Consider the following 17811-nt stretch of genomic DNA (forward strand, 5'->3'; position numbering starts at 1 on the left):
AAGGCTTTTTATAAGGAAGCGGACAGCCTATGATGCGACACATGGTTGACTTTTTATATGCCAAATGCAGAGCAGAAATTTAAGAAATGTTTTGGCTTAATGCAGAACTAGATTTTAAGCACCTCATGTGCACCTGGTCTTGCTAGGAGAGAGAATTAGTGGGATTTAGTAATGGTAGTGGATCTCAGCTTTTGTTCTCACTAGTCTTAAAAAAAAAAGTGTGTGGGGGGGGAGAGAGGGGAGTGGAGTGGAACAGGTAGATATGAATCACTTGTTTTCTCTTTCTAAAGTACAAGGCTAGGAGGCATTCCATGAAGTTACTATTTGGGAAAAAATGGTTTTTCTACTCAACGTACATTTAAGGTCTGGAATTTGTTGTCAGAGAATGTGGTAAAAGCAGTTAGCATAGCAGGGTTTAAAAAAAGGTATGAACAAGGTAGAAAAATCATCTGTTTATTCTTAGGATAAGTGGCATGGACTGGCCACTGATGAAAATAGGATATATTGGGCTTAATGGACCTCTGGTCTGTTCCAGCGCAGTGATACTTATGCACTTAAGTAACCCTGTTGTGACTCTGGTGAAGCTTTGTATCATTCATCAGTCTCCAAAGAATGAGTTTAAGGTAGGCTTCTATCAAGGTAGTTTAAGGTAGGTCTCTATCAAGGCTAGAACAGGGGTGGGCAACTCTGGTCTTTAAGGGCCGGGATCCAGTCAGGGTTTCAGGATTTCCCCAATGAATATGCATGAGATCTATTTGCATGCACTGCTTTCAATGCATATTCATTGGGGAAATCCTGAAAATCCGACTGGATTCCGGCCCTCGAGGACTGGAGTTGTATTGATTCTCAGGACCAAGTTGTTGCTAGATTTGTCAAAGGCTGCTTATCATAAACAGCTTGTGCCAGTCCTGCCTTCCTTGTTACAAGATCGTTGGTCCAACAGGGTGATACCAAGACTGATTCAGCATGACTCTTTAACATGGAGCTTGTTGAAAGCTCTAAATCACAGGTGTCGAAGTCGGTCCTCGAGGGCCGCAATCCAGTCGGGTTTTCAGAATTTCCCCAATGAATATGCATTGAAAGCAGTGCATGCACATAGATCTCATGCATATTCATTGGGGAAATCTGGAAAACCCGACTGGATTGCGGCCCTCGAGGACCGACTTCGACACCCCTGCTCTAAATGTTGTTTCTTTTGGTGCTTGTGGCCTGACAAGGTACAATATACAGGAAACCAGTGGTGACCTGCACATCACTATACAAAGTCAACAGGAAATAGAACTATAGCACAGATGTAGCCATATGAAATAAGAAAGGCCTACATTTTCATAGGTTAAGGCCAATTTTGTGCAGCTGAGAAATGGACCTAAAATTGACAATTAAACTTAGGCTTTCAGTGATAGGGAGTGCTACCTAAAATGTAACCAGCGTTGAATATATTGTGCTTTCCATTTCAAGTTTATTAAAATTTAATAAAATCGCTTATCTTGGTTTACTAAGTGAAATACAATTGAAAAAAAAAGGGGGGTAAATTTTAAAAACAGATTATAAACATCATAAGATCACAAAAAACCCCCAAAACATTGACTAACTGACCAAGAGGGAAGAGGGAAGAGAAACAATCTTTATAAGGAAAGGGACATAAAAGGCAAAAATGACAGGGAAGGGTCGAAATGTGTTAAGTCAAACACAGGTTCGAAGAGAATTTAGAGATCATAAGCGTCCTTAAATTGGAAACATTTCAGGCTGCTTTTCAAACAGTCTATGCTCTTTTCTTCCCTTAAGTATAGTGGGAGGGAGTTCCAAACCTTTGGAACGACTACAGAAAAATACCATGGCGATGCATACCTTATCTTTAAAGATGAGACAGTTAGTAAATGTTAATTAATTGAGCAAAGTGCATGTGATGGAATGCAAGGAATAAGTAGATTATCTATATATATATAAAATCAGATGTATCTGTGTATGTTCCAGAAAAAGTCTGAAACGCATGGAGAGATTTCAACCAAACTTGGTATACATATCATTTACTATCTGGGAAAAAATACTGTGGGGGTGGGAAGAAGGTCACATACACAGATACATCTGAGAGAGAGAGCTGTTTTGACCAATAGTGTGAAGCTTCGGGAATGATGTCACACAGTCATTTAACAGTATATAAGGAAGTGCAGCTGTGTGGTGTGGTGAAGCCTAAACAGAAAGTTAAAACTGGCACAAGTCACTGTGCAGCACTCTCTCAGCCTACTGTGCCATATCCAGAGCCACCATCAACAGAATCTCGCCTTATCTGTAACTGAGGCATGCCACCAGTGGGAGCTTTCCCTGCTGAATGCCCATGGTCCAGTCACTCATTGCCAACACGCAGTAGCTGCTTCCTACTCTTAGCAAGGAATCTGTGTGTGATGTCATTTCCTGTCATAGTGGATGGGGAGATAGCACCTACTAAGATGTTCCAGTGAATGACACCTTGTTGGCACAGTGAGGGACTCCTTTGCTCTAGCTCATGCTAATGTTGATCTTGCTGCCATGGGGTGCATTAGTGTTGCCCTCAAAATAGTGTCCCTATAGATAGGTGCCTAGCCCACCCAGTGCTACAGCCAGCCTTGAGTCTCTATTTTTTTGGCTATGGCTTGCAGTGGATTTCCCTGAAACAATCCAAATCACATCAACATTCTGTTTTCACATTGGGCTTTGTAAGTTCAATGCACTGGTGATCCTACAGTCTACTCTAAATCAGTTGTCTTTTAGTTCCTTTTCTTTCTGAAGAGGAACTATGAGTATGTGGTTTAAGAGTACAGTACTTTTAATGGCTTGTTTTGCTTTTTTGTGAAACTGGTGTGCTTCATTTTGGTGTCTGAGTTGTGGATTTCCTGCAGGGTTATTCTGACTTCCTAAAAAAAAAAGCAAACATGATTTTGAATGTGTATGATGGAAATAAAACCAAACAAAACCCTCTACTGCCTCAGCAGGCTTCTGCTACCCCTAAAGCTTACCAACACAAGTGGCTCGTAAAAATAGTCTATTCTCTACTGTGCTTTCTTCTGCCTGAGTCTCTTTGCCAAATGGACTGTTTTTGCTGCAGCATGAGGTCCAAGAGTCAGCTGGCAGACAAGCATTATGGTCAACAGAAGTTCTATTCTAAGAAAACTTCACAAACTCATTCATGCAGAGTTCAGTCGTTGCTAAAAGAGAACAGAGAGACAACACACTTTTTATAGCTCAGTCAGTAAACTAGGCGATGTGTCGTCACCGTTGCCAGAGCTTGTGGTGTTATATGATTCATTCTCAGAAGGGTACAGAGCTAAAGGATGATTATGTGGTCTGCTAATTGCAAGAGCTGATGACAAGTGACTTGCAGTCATCCTGAAGGCCTGGAAAGTAAATGGAGCATCTTCAGCCAGACCATATAATATAGTCCATTCATACAACTAAGATTGTGACTGAGGCTTGGAAGGTTTTGATGATTTTGCTTTGATGGGTAGCAGATTCACTTTTTAACACCTAGAGTTTGGGACGGGTTATTTCCCTGATGGTTGAGGTACATGGAGGGGCATTTTCGACAGGATGACTAAGTCTGAGTTTGGACGTTTTGGGAAAGATGTCCAGAAATCCAGTAGAGAAAATGTTCTCAAAACAGCAAGACATCTATCTTTTTTTTTAAATGACTTATGTAGACGTTTTGGCCCTTAGTACGTCTATCTTTTTTGGCCATTCTCGAATATAAATATGTCCACATGAAAAATGCACAAAAAGAAAGTTTTTTAGACCTCAAAGAAGCCAGCATTCTTAGCAAAACTGTTCACAGAGAGCTGAGCCCAGCAGAGGGACACTCTAGGGCAGGAATCTCAAAGTCCCTCCTTGAGGGCCGCAATCCAGTCGGGTTTTCAGGATTTCCCCAATGAATATGCATTGAAAGCAGTGCAAGCACATAGATCTCATGCATATTCATTGGGGAAATCCTGAAAACTCGACTGGATTGCGGCCCTCAAGGAGGGACTTTGAGACCCCTGCTCTAGGGGGTACTGCAGCGACTGTCACATTTCAAAGTCCCAGGCACACATGTCACTATAAACTGCTTACATCCAAAATTTACTGTACCCATCTATATACCACAACAATAGCCCTTATGCCTGCAAGTGTCATCTTAATGTAGGTAACAGTAGGTTTGGGAGGGCTCACCAGACAATATAGGCAAGATATGGTGACATCTGTACCTGGAACTTTTAATGTGAAATTCACTGCAGTAACCCTTAGAGCCCCTCTGCTCTCTTGGCTCAAATGTCTGTGTTAACATTTGAAGCTGCTTGGGCTGAGAATTTTTCAGCACTTCCTCATAATACAGGCTATAATGTACTGTTTTTTTTAACATCTTTGGGTGGTGGGGAGGGGGTCAATGATAACTGGGGGAGTAATCCCTCCAGTGTTCATCTGGTCAGTTTGGGCACCTTTTTAGCATTTAGACGCTTTTAAAACAGGTCTAGCTCCAAATGTCTACAAAAAGCCCAGCAGGTTTGATTATGCCTGATGAGCATCCAAGTCCTAAGCTCGCCCTAAGTTTACCCAAAACATGCCCCCTTACGATTTGGACACCCTGGAGATAAAACAACCAGAAAGACTTCTAGAAAGCCTGTTTTGAGAAGCCCTACTTGGACGTTTTGACTAGTAACATGTCCAAGTGCTAGTTTATGCTGTCTTTTGCACGTCTATGTTTTTTGAAAATGAGCCCCATAGTCTTGGACTAAAGGCCTCTATGTTGGCAGATCCATGGACAGCCCAGTGAGTTACTCTCCTGTGCCAGGTTGTCCCCACACTCAACAGTATTTTGAAATACTTTGTATTTCAAAGCCCGTGCTGCTAAATCCTGAGACTTACTGTCCAAGCTTCAGCTGGGTAAGATAGCAACACTAAACCAACCGTTAGAATATTTGTTTTGCGGTCCTGGCTTATCCTGACTCATGTGCATTTGTGTGTTTGTGAAAGGAAGTGAAGAGTATATCACAGCTTCCGTGGAAGGGGAATGTAGTGGTCCTATAAGATTGTTGCGGGTTTAGGATCACCTGGTCTTGCAGCACCACTGTATTGCGTTGGAGAAAGCAGACACATGCTCCATGGTGGTCTTGATGGTGAGAGGGATGAAGCTGATGCTAAGCATTGAGATGATGCCCTGATGAAGCTGAGAGCTTCTGGGTTCTCTCCCTACCCCCTCTAGAGAGGCTCCTCTAGAGACTGGATCACTAATTGGGGGAAAATGCACTACAGAAGTAAATGAGCTATATTTCAATTTCTAAGTGTAGTGCTTAGCACACCAGGATAGAACCAGCCCAGACTCTTGGCAACCTCCTAGCTCTCAGAAAGCTGATATTTCTTGCCTTAAGTTTCCCATGCTTTTAACTTTCCAGAGCAGGCACTAACTTCCATAGCCAGTCAAGAAGGTGGGGCTGATAACAGGGCTCTTATTCGTGTCATTTCTGCCCTTCGGAATGCAAGTATCAGGACTAGTACTGATTTATTGCACTGTGGCGTTATCGAGGGCCTTTTTTAGCTTCAAAATGCGTGTAGAACAGGACCTTTGTTTGCTTCCCGTTGCTTTTATTGAACTACTTCAGGTAACAGGTCAGGCAAACAGATGCATAGCTTGGGATCATTACGGAGGTTCATTAGAAAGGTATAGAAAATCTGTACGTATACGAGTGTTGGGAATGCATGAAGTGTGAAAGATTGTATTTCTTTTTCTTCATTTGACATCCATGGGTTAAATATTCAGCCAGCGGTGAACGTTTTGAGGACTGCTGTCAGCGTTATTCACAGATGTTCAATGCTAGGCCATGTCCAGGCTTCGGCACTGAACACAAGCTGATATTCAGAACTTAAGTAGCTAGGGGTTACCAGATGCTAGGGTCCACCTTAGGGGGCAGCATCCAAGCAAAAGATCTCGGTGTCATCATAGACAATATGCTGAAACCTTCTGCCCAATGTGCCACATCCAGAAAAGCAAACGTGATGCTAGGAATTCTTAGAAAAGGGAAGGTAAACAAGACTAAGAATGTTATAATGCCTCTGTATCGCTCTATGATGCGACCTCATCTTGCGTATTCTTTTCAGTTGTGGTCGCCTTATCTCAAAAAAGATAGTTGCATACTTTGCTGTTACTTGTGATGACGCGACATGTTCTTGAACTTTCCCTCTGTTCTTATGGCTGAGCATTTCAGTTGTTCAATCTGTAAGCATTAACTTCTACTCTTCATTTCTGCTTTGTTCTACAGTATGTAAATTATTGAACAACAAGGTCGACCCAAATCTATGTAATGAAGATGGACTAACCTCACTGCATCAGGTGAGAATTAATGAAGTCAAACACCCATTGACGCATGCCAGTACAGGAAAGGCAGATGCCAGAATTCTGTAGAGGAAGCAGTAGCGTAGTAAAGATGGGGGGAGGCAGACCGCCCCGGGCCCCGTGTCAGTGGGGGCGCTGGCGCCTGTCCACCCCGCCATTGTGCCTTTCCTCCCCCCACCTAATACATCTGTAGATCTTCGCTAGCACAAGCAACTTCTGTCTGTTGCTTGCGCCAGCCTGGTCCCCCTCTAAATCACTTCCGGGTCACGGGGCCAGGAAGTGATGTCAGAGGGAAATCTAATGCTGGTGCGAGGAGTATGCTGCAGAAGCCATTTGCGCTGGTGAAGATTTAGAGGTACGGGGGGGAGGGAGAGCGTGAGTGTGGAGTGGGGGAGGTGCTGAGAGGAGGGTTCGGGGGACCTTACCCTTACTACACCACTGAGAGGGAACTTTGACATGTAGGGCATGGTTAATCTCAGTAGAACATCCTAGCTGAGTCGGCATCTCCAGTTGAGTGAGACTCATATCCTGGTGCCTTTTCAGAAAGTCCAAGTGCTGTAGAAATGAGTTCTGCTGTTTGAAACTTGCAAATCCCATGCCATGCTGATAGGCTTATTGTCTCCCCGCCTTTGCTATGGCCACCTATGTTGGTTTTAAGGTGAAAGAATCTGAAGATCCTTCTTGTGTCACCCTCTCCACTGATGCCATTCTTTAGCATTTAGATAAACAAGACTGACCAGACAATCCTGTGGCTCAGTGCAGTACATGTAGTACTATAACACTCATTTCACTGAAAGGGTGGGCTAACAGTAGCCGAGTTGTTGAGCTGACTCTGGGGGCGGATCCACCTCACCCCATGGCCTGCAGTATCAATGCCCTCCATTGACTGCATGCCGAGAGCAGATTCCTGTGCCAACCCACTTCTTGTCTGCGTGATAATGCCATAAATAAATTTGCATCCATGGAGGGAATTGGAACTGAGCTAAAAACAAGAAAACAGAATTCGGGAGGCCTACATTGTGTATCTTTATCCCCACCCCCTTTACTAAACCGCTATAGCGGTTGTTAGCGCAGGGATCTATGCTGAATGCCCCGCGCTGCTCCCGACGCTCATGAGCATTCAGCAAAGATCACTGCACTAATAACCGCTATCATGGTTTAGTGAAAGGAAGGGGGGTATATACTGTAAGTTTCAAGTTTAAATTTTTATTTGATATGCCATCTTGTAGACGTAAATAACTGCCAAATAAGAATTAAAAAAAACAAAACAAAAACTCCAGGAAAAAAAAATTGACTAAACGGCATTAGAAGTTTCTACCGCGGGCCGGCAAGGTAAATGCTCCAGCGCTCATAGGAATTTATGAACCTCTACCGCCGTTTAGAATAACCCGGCGTTGAGCAGGAATATTTGTCAAAAAGGTGGAGAAAATATCTCAGTATCGCCTTAATTGAAGAATTCGTGAACTTTCTCACCTGCTTACATAAAGTCCTAAAACCTCAAAAATATTATAGAGGTTTACCACATCTAAAAAAAAACTCCCCCAATTATATCCCAAGTGCCTCTCACACTTTAACATAGCTCAGTAAAGCACACAATATATAGAAAACAAAAATACGCGGGGAGGGCTATTTTCAAAAAGGAAAGGCAAGGGGAGGAACGGTAGAACATTAACCCTCAACTTTATATTTGAGTTACTAAACTAAACTAAACCTTAAATTTATATACCGTATCCTCTCCACGGAAGTGGAGCTCGGCACGGTTTACAAGAACTTAAAATATAAGAAGAGAAAGGAAAAGGTTAACATGAGCTTATATATAGAATGGAAGAGTAAGGGGGAAATAGAGGCAAAAAAAAAAAAGGGAGGGCAAAAATGGTATCTTGATTTATACCCGGATAGGTTTATATTTGAGTATATACAGTATTTTTTTTTTTTTTTTACTGCTGTAATTGTCTGTTCTTTATGTTTGATTTATTTTGATGTTTGATACAACACTTTGAGTGAACGTCTATAAAAAAGCAGTAAATAAATCCTAAATAAAGATACCAGGTCCGGGGGTTTCCCCTCACTCTAGCTACACTTGGGAAAAGGAAGTGATCTCCAAATGATTCAAGGTCAATGACCTGGCATGACCCAACAGAAAATCATCCATTAGAATATATGAGTTACTACTATTTGGTTTAGCCCCTAAATATATAACTGACCTTTTCTCTTTCTCAACCAATAGACATAAGAGAAGCTCACACTTGAATTTTGTTTCTCCACCGATTAGAGGATGTAAATTTAAAAGACTTCATCAACACCTTTTCTCACAGGCAGCATTTTGGGGTAAAGATCTGGAACAACTACTTATGCTTGCTAATACTTATGGGGAATTTAGGAGACACCTAAAAACATATCTGTTCCCAAAGTACTTAGGTAGCTGATTTGCAAAATCTTTCCCACAATAACTGATCTCTAGAGCTGTCAGTCACTAGTTTTCAACTTTGTTAGTTCTGCTCAATTTGTAGCATTTTTAATCATTGTAAACCGCATTGAACTTCACGGTCCTGCGGTATATAAATTGTTATTATTATTACTAGGGCTTGGTGCTCTTCAGTGACTTAAGAATACAGAATGCATGTTCAGAGAATGACTTATTCAAGTATGAACTTGCCTTTTTTGAAAATTATTGCCCTAGAACAGGGGTTGGCAATTCCAGTTCTCGAGAGCCGGAGCCAAGTCAGGTTATCAGTATATCCACAATAAATATGCATGAGATAGATTTGCAGCTGAAGGAGGCAGTGCATGCAAATCCATCTCATACATATTCATTGTGGATATCCTGAAAACCTGACCTGGCTCCGGCTCTCGAGGACCGGAATTGCCTACCCCTGCCCTAGAACATAGGAATATAGACTGTGGTAGATAAGAACCAGGCTGAAGGCAGATGGGAGGCAGCCTCTCCGAGTTTATCTATCTTTCTTTTAAATGTAGTGTTTAACTTCTTTTATAAATTATTATTATTCTGATGCTTATTGTCATTTTGAATGTTTAATATCTCATAAATATTTATTTTCTTCTTCTGCCTATACAGTCAGATAGGTAATAAATATGGCATTTCCTTCTCTGAAAGGTATTAAATGCACTGGGAAGCTTAGTAAATCTTTTACTTTTAAACTGGTGAGAATTTGGAATTAACCTTCAGATTCTCTAAGACTGGTAGATCAATTATTTCAATTTTGAAAAAGTTTAAAAACCTGGTTGTTTTCACAATAGTTCATTTGATTCTAGCCCTGAATATATATACCCTAGAGGAAAGGAGAGACAGGGGAGATATGATTCAGACGTTCAAATACTTAAAGGGTATTAACGTAGAACAAAATCTTTTCCAGAGAAAGGAAAATGGTAAAACCAGAGGACATAATTTGAGGTTGAGGGGTGGTAGATTCAGGGACAATGTTAGGAAATTCTACTTTACGGAGAGGGTGGTGGATGCCTGGAATGCGCTCCCGAGAGAGGTGGTGGAGAGTAAAACTGTGACTGAGTTCAAAGAAGCGTGGGATGAACACAGAAGATTTAGAATCAGAAAATAATATTAAAGATTGAACTAGGCCAGTTACTGGGCAGACTTGCACGGTCTGTGTCTGTATATGGCCGTTTGGTGGAGGATGGGCTGGGGAGGGCTTCAATGGCTGGGAGGGTGTAGATGGGCTGGAGTAAGTCTTAACAGAGATTTCGGCAGTTGGAACCCAAGCACAGTACCGGGTAGAGCTTTGGATTCTTGCCCAGAAATAGCTAAGAAGAAAAAAAAAAAAAAAATTAAATTGAAGCTGTCGTATAGTAATTTTAAGCAATTCAACGTACTTTTTTCTAACTTTTTCCCAATGCTCCACCAATCCCCCAGGCCTGCTCCCTGCTCCCTCCTATGATGCTGATGTTGACGCTGGCCATCTCCCCTAAGAAGCCGCATCCTGTTGGGACCAGGCAGCAGCGTCAGAGGAGGGAGGAGGAGAGTGTTCAAGCCACATTTCAGTTTAATTTGCGGTCTGGTGATGTCACAGCTCTGGGCATCTGGTGCCCTTTAATGCCGGCGCCCTGGGCCAGAGCCTCGCCTGGTTCATGGGTTAAGCTGGCCCTGCTGTTAAGAAATATTTCCTAATGTTACTCCCGAATCTAGCCCTGTTGAGCCTTATACCAAAGTCAAAAAAACGAAAAAGACAAAGTCCACAAAAATTATATTATAGAACCACATAAGACTCAATGAGCTCAACGTCTTGTTATAAACATCTTAAATAAACCAACGTGGTTTTTTTTATTTATTTAAATGGAGGAAGGTCTGAGGTCTTTTTCCTCCATTTAAACAAATTTTAAAAATCACGTTGGTTTATTTAAGATGTTTACAACGAGACATTGAGTCTTTTGTGGTTATACCAAGACAGGAAAGAGTAATTGACAAGTGTTCCATGATATTTTTGGTGTCGTTTTGTTGTTCACAGCCAAGAAGACATGATTTCCCTCTGGTCCCTTTCCTTTAGTCCGTTGTACTCTGCTGGTATCAGGTGCACTTCTCTACCTAAGCACTGTGAATTGCTAAAATTGACCGGCAGTGACTTCCTCCATTTATCACCTCTATAGGGGGTGGTTGTGTTCCTTGCTCTGCTTTTAATTGAAGCGCCATGTGTGGTTCTGTTTTCTTACAGTGCTGCATAGATAACTTTGAAGAGATAATTAAACTGCTCCTCAGTCACGGTGCCAATGCGAACGCCAGAGACAATGAGCTGTGGACGCCGCTGCACGCAGCCGCCACCTGTGGGCATATCAACCTAGTGAGACTCCTCATGCAACAGTAGGTTGTTGTTCCTCCTCCTGTCCCCATCTCTCTTTGGTTTTCGTGCATGTGTCTTAGGCCCAGATTCTCAAAACTTTAACGCGGTCGCTAAACTGGTTTCCGACGGTTTAGCCTGCACCCATTTTAGCGGTGGATTATCTCTGTCTTTAGCGAGCTTTCTAGCAGTCTCTGACACTGCCAAGCATTTTTTTCTGCACATGTGCCCATCGCTATCACCAGTGATGGGCACATGCAAATTTAACGAATCTTTGCTACTCTCCGCCAACCTCATTTAAATGAGCGTTTTTTTGGAGAATGACTCGCTTTTTTAAAACTTTGCTACCAGAAAGGATGTGATAACAGCCTGTCGTTTTTGAATGCGGTTTTTTGAGAATCTAGGCCTTAGAGATTTCCTGAGAGTAGGAAGGCTAATCTAATCTAATCTGAGATTTCTGAGTCACACACTGCCTATCTAGGTTCAAGGCGACTTCCAAAGCTATTTAAATGGATTCAATTTAAAAATAATAATAGACTTTACAGTAGATATCCTGTAAACAACGGAGTGAGCTTGGGCAACTTCAGCATTTGGAACCTAGGACAGTCTGTGGCCCAGAAATATCAAAGAAGAGACAAGTTAATCTAATCATGTATTTTTTAATGGGTATAACTTATGGATAGACTGGGTGGACTGTTCAGGTCTTTATCTGCTGTCATTTACTATGTTACAAAAAGCTCTTAGTACATGATAATACGGATGCGATGGGGTAATACAATCGGAGAATTAATTCTGTATGTAAGGGAAGCTAAGAGTGGAAATCCCTGCTGTGCAATTTCTAGAGACACAAACTACTGCTAACCAAGGAAGGTGAAGAGAATATATTCCTGAAGCGATGTGGTAGTGATTGACTGTTATAGTCCATTCTCTGGTGAATGAGCTGTGTACTTGGACCAGTGCGGGCTATGAGGTGACATAGGGTGTACTGGTCAGTTTTCAGTAGTCAGAGACAGGCAAGCTGTGCAGGACTTCAGGGAACCTGCCTGTCCCTAGTGTTTGAAAACACAATTTTGAAGCACTGGTAGGAATGCAGATGGAGGACTCCCACTCATCTGAGATGGACAGGAATTGGTGCTAAGCGAGTACCTTTTACAAAATTAGGCTTTAGCACCAGTCTTTTCCAGCGCTCATCTCTGAACGTGATTTGTAGAATTTCAGCCTTACCTGTATAGTGCCAGAACAAGCAAAGGATGGCGCACAGATGTTTGGCTTTGGTATGCAGAGAAGGGCAACATTCAGCCACGTCCCACATAGCTGTATTATTTAAGTTACCTCAGCAAAATTGCATCCTAGGGATAGTGTCTGAATATTGCTGCTATCTATGTTTGTAGCTGGTCGTGGCGAACACTTTTCGGCCCGGATTCTCTTAACGGCGCTGTTGTCAGCGGCTGCCGATCGCTTGTAAATCACGCAACTGCGCCGTTTAGAGAATTGCGCCTCGGGCAAAGGTAGACCCAGGAAATGAAGGCCGGGGTTTTCAAGGCCTATGTTTCCAACACCTACATAGCACCATAAAGCACCTCTGGAGCTGCGATTCTGGCGCCATTTTTTTAGATGCCTGTAGGCGCTTTGAATTTTATTTTAAGTCCACTTTTAAACAGCATTTGGACATAACTTAGGTGCCGTCTATAGACTATGGGCCTTCGTGAATATTCAGTGCCACATCCTGCCTGGATAGTGGTGCTTACATATATGGGGTCCATTTTATACAACACAGCTGGCATTTTAAATAAGTGTTCGCTGCAGTGTTTGAACATTGGCCTGGCTGTACTGTTTATAGTTGAGAAGTGCTCCCATGGGTTTGAAATAAGGGCAAATGTGAACGCGACTCCTTGATTAATAGAGGTGAACCTTGAGAATTTAGGAGACTAGTGATACAGGTCATTTTAAGAGACTGCAGAGGATCTTGGAAGCTCTGGATCCCCAACAATTGTCTCTTTATGAATTTTTCTTAGTCCTGCCCTAATTTCTGTCTCTTTCATTGCCTGATGCAAAAGTTTGGTCATTATTCTTCTCATCACACTCACAAGAAGGAACAACAAATAGAACACAAGTCTGCGATACCCATTACTTGCTGGTGTTGATATAGTGAAGGAATCTGTCACCGTCCCTATCCCCCATGGATAACCACAGGAAACAATCTCATGTCTTTAGTGTCTCTCTCAACCTCAGTCCTTCAATGCAAGGCTTGAGGGTCATTGGTTGGGCTCATTCATACTCTTAATTCTTCCCTCTCCTCTCATGGGGATGGTTTCCCATGATTAACCACAGGGATAGGGACAGAACAAATTCTGTCCTAGTGTCATTCTTGACACTTTTCGCTTCAATAAGGCAAATGCATCTAGTAAATAGGCACATGTATAGGGAAATCAAGCCATTGTGACATCACCGATGAGGTTGGCTCTTAGGCATTGGTGGAATGAGGCATTATGACATCACAATACGAGGGGCCGCTGAAAAGTATGATGTGAAGCCATAAAGAGAATGACTTTGGGATAGAATTGGTCCCCGTCCCCGCGGATAACCGCCGTAAACCATCCGGTGTCATTCTTTAACTCAACCTCAGTCCTTCTACACCAGCATTCAAGGCTTGAGGATCAGTGGCTGGGCCCATTCATACTCAGATTCGTTCCTCTTTCCTTAAAGAATGACACGGGAACAGGGACAGTAACAGTTTTGTGCTCTGACTGGACCAGTATTCAGTGAATATTTTTATCCTTGTTGAGGTTCTTCCTGAGCACATGTAATGATGTTTTCTTATCCTTGTAGCGGGGCAGATCTGCTGGCTGTAAACGCGGATGGAAACATGCCTTATGATCTATGCGAAGATGAGCCCACACTGGACTTCATTGAGACCTGCATGGCCTATCAGGGTAAAGACGGGTATCATTTGCTAAACGGAGCATGATTAATTAACAGCATTGATTAATTAAGTGATTTTTAGTCTGTATATTGGGCCCCAGAACAGTAGTCATTTTGATCAGGGCTACTTGGAGGGGCTGATCTAGTCCTAATTTGCTCTATTGCATGCATGGAAATGTAGTTTTGATTTCTCTGGATTAATTAGTCCAGGTTGGCTCGGGTGAGATATTAGACCCCGGTTCTAAAAGACATTTCCAAAGACCAACAAGACCCCAGATAATCAGTTCATGGCTTATTTCCATATCCCAAACTAGAAATTATATTTGCTTACATAACATAGCATATGTAATATAAAAATTTATTTATATACCATAGTACCTTAGGAGTTTTATGCGGTTTACAAAAGAAAATTCAAACAGTGAAAGTAAAAACAAATGACCTAGAAATTATCAAAATTTCTTATATGGAAGAGCAGAAAAAAGATATGAAAGCCTGGAATGATTTGAATATTTTTAGCAAGTGCAAAATATCTTTAGTGAATTCCAAACAAATAAAAACCTGTGCACTATTGTTTGAGGAAAGGAAGAGAAAGGTAAGGTCTTGGAGCCTCAGGTGTGGGTGAAGTTTGGAAGAAGCACAGAGGACGATGACCCTTCCTCACCCAAACAGACTACTGGAACTGGAAAAGGCCATAGGCGTGGCTTTGGAATGGGAGGGCTGGGGAAAGAGATGGAAGAGTTCTAGATAGAAACAGTTTAAAAAAGAAGATTGATGACTTAATAGTAAGAATGAATTAAATATGACTAGACAGAGAGGCACAAAATTAAATGAAATAAAGCTGAAAGGAACAGATAAAATGTCAGAAATGGATATAGTAGAGAAGGGGATGACAGAAAGAAAGAGGAAAAAAATGACAAAGGGACAGGAAACTCTGGAAAAAGAACCTGATTAGAAAAATTAAATGATAACAAAGTTAGAAAATGTAGGATAAAGTAATATGGTAGCCATGTTAGCCCATTCTAATAAATAATAGTAAAACAAAACAATAAAATCCCAGAAAATAAGTTAATACCATTTTATTGGACTAACTTAATACCTTTGTAGACTAGTTTTTGGACGTAAAAAACCTCTTCCTCCAGTTAACCAAGGGCTCCTTTTACGAAGGTGCACTAAGCGTTTTAGCACACGCACCGGATTAGCATGCGCTAGCCGAAAATCTACCGCCTGCTCAAAAGCAATTTAGCGCCCGCTATTCTGCGCGTTAAGGCCCAAACGCGCTTTCGTAAAAGGAGCCCCAAGTGTTAAGATACTTGCAGATACAGTATGTTTTGAAGACTAAGATATTGTATTATTTTGGTGCATTATTTAGATTTTTTTTTAGCAGCACATAGTTCTTTTGAGTGTGTTTAATGTGCCAAATTACCAGCAGTAGAACGGGGAAGGGGGGGGGGGGGAGCGACAATTTGTGCAGCTGCATCAGAGACACACTACTGTATTTAAGAGTGACACCAGTCTCTTAGATATAACTTCCCACCCTAAGGACTTTAACTTGCTCTTCCATGCCCCATCCCCCCCTTAGCCTCCCCATACCACCGAGTCACCAACTGCCTTTAGGAATGGGTGAGAAATTAAACATGTTTTCAGGGTGTGTTAAGAAACGGATTCCCTTTTTGTTAACATGACAGTGGGGGTCACGATGACGGCCAGCTGTATAGTGTAATTGCAATTTCAGTAATGTTAAATAAGTGCTTTACACACTGCAATCTGCAAAATGATACATGGTACAAGGATCTCTCTGCTATTAAGGGTCCGTGATCAGCTGACAATGCCAGTCTTTCTCTCCCTTTCTCTTTGCCGCTTGGCACCCTCTCATTTTCTTCCTGCTTCTCAACTGGGGTTTATTCTTAAACTTTTCTGTAGGACCGAGGTATTTTTCATTTATGGTCTTCCTGCCTGCCTCTGGCATGAAACGATGCGTCAGACCCAGGTACTTGTGTGGGGGCGGCAGATGCGACAGGAAAGCGTTGTCAGGGAGAGAGTGGAAGAAACAGAGCCCTTAAGGATGCTGCTTACTGAAAAACGCGCTGCTGATGACGAACAAAAACTCGCTTCAAGAGTTGTAGGGGGTTTGTTAAAGCGTCACTTGCTTAATTAAATTCAGTAACAATTAGTACCACACAGTTGCTTCGTTCAGCTGACCTTAAAAAGAAAGCAGACCAGGAAACTTGAAGAAGTTATGTTAGACCCAACTAAGACCATCTCCAGACCCAGGAACGATGGATATATGATGATCAGGGAAGGCTGAAGGGAGGTGGGTGCACCATGGAGGCCAACTGAATTTCGGTTTCAGATTCAGCCCTGAAACGGACGTGAAATTCGGGTTCAAAAATGCCTGAGCATTTTCCGTCAAAACCGAAAACGTGGCCCCACCGGCGTCAGAACAGAACAAGCCATTTCTATACCGCATAACTGATGTTTGACGCGGTTTACAAAATTTAACAAATAATACAAACTATAGAAAATGGATTAATTTGCGAACAAATGTGTCTTTAATTGCTTTCGAAAATGATTGTAAGACATGGAACTCAATAACAAAGGTTTCAGTTCCTTGTCCCAGAAAGCTGCCTGATAAGAAAGCAAAGATTGGTCACAACTGTACAAATGCAGTATTCTTTTTTTAAAAAAAAATTTCAACTTTATTTATGTAAAACAGCAAAATACACAGGCTGTATGGCAACCATAAATACACACCAAAACCCAGAGAAAAATATACACTACCCTGCCCCCCCACAACCCCAGTCAATCAGTCACTTCCCAAAAAACAATCGGTCTGACAGCCTCACCAAAGCGTATCAATCAATATCTCTCCAATGACAGTAAGGGAACCAGATCTGGCGGAAAAACCCCGCAAGTGTCATTCTTAAGAGCAGTACAGTAGATATGGTCCACTTTAAGAAGTTCGGCTTGAGTGGGAAGGATATCCTTTTTCCAAAGGGAAAAGTCTGGCAGCTGGGGCTAGGGCAGCGTGTTTGGCCCCGCCCCCAAAATAAAAAGTGTTTCGCTGCCTATGCCGTTAGGCGTGATTCTCTAAACAGCACCTAACTTAAGATTGACATGTGTTAAGTGCTGCATTCCTCGGTACCTACTTTTTAGGCTCCGTTTATAGAATCGGGCCCCGTTTACACAAATTTGGACGTCCAAATTTTTAGAATTATAGGTTGTGTGTGTGAATACTGAAAGCTACATACATAAGTTTTAAAATTGGCATCTACTACTACTGCTACTTATCACTTATATAGTGCTGAAAGGCGTATGCACTGTAGATTTTGACATTTATATACAATTCCTGCTCAGAAGAGCTTACTTGGACAGACAGACATGGCATAAAGGGTTGGGGATGCGGAACCCAAGGTGAGAGGAGTTAGGAGCGGAAAGCACTCTCAAAGAGGCTTTTAACTGGGCCTTGAACACTGCCGGAGACGGAACCCGCCGTAGGGATTCGGGCAGCTTATTCCAAGCATATATGGCACAGCAAGGCAGAAGGGACGAAGTCTGGAGTTGGCAGTTGAAGAGAAGGGCACAGATAGGATGGACTTACCAGCTGAGTGGAGCTTATGGGAGGTGGGGGGGGGGGGGGACAGAGGGGAAGATAAGCAAAGAGAGATAGTGAGGGGCAGCTGAGTGGGTGCATTTAAACTAAACTAAACTAAACCTTAAGTTTATATACCGCATCATCTCCACGGAAGT

General features: G+C 42.2%; 1 protein-coding gene across 4 annotated transcripts in view; it reads left to right on the plus strand.

Annotated features, from left to right (window-relative positions):
- PPP1R16B (protein phosphatase 1 regulatory subunit 16B) overlaps positions 1-17811 on the plus strand; it is a 91863-nt gene that overhangs the window by 54325 nt on the left and 19727 nt on the right. For all 4 annotated transcript variants that reach the window (XM_033914164.1, XM_033914163.1, XM_033914165.1 and 1 more), the window contains 3 exons: positions 6264-6334; positions 11020-11165; positions 13972-14075. In XM_033914164.1, coding sequence (XP_033770055.1) covers positions 6264-6334; positions 11020-11165; positions 13972-14075 — 321 coding nt within the window. The remainder of the gene's footprint in view (positions 1-6263; positions 6335-11019; positions 11166-13971; positions 14076-17811) is intronic.

Source organism: Geotrypetes seraphini, chromosome 11 (genome assembly GCF_902459505.1).
Source record: "Geotrypetes seraphini chromosome 11, aGeoSer1.1, whole genome shotgun sequence".
NCBI classification, from domain to species: Eukaryota; Metazoa; Chordata; class Amphibia; order Gymnophiona; family Dermophiidae; genus Geotrypetes; species Geotrypetes seraphini.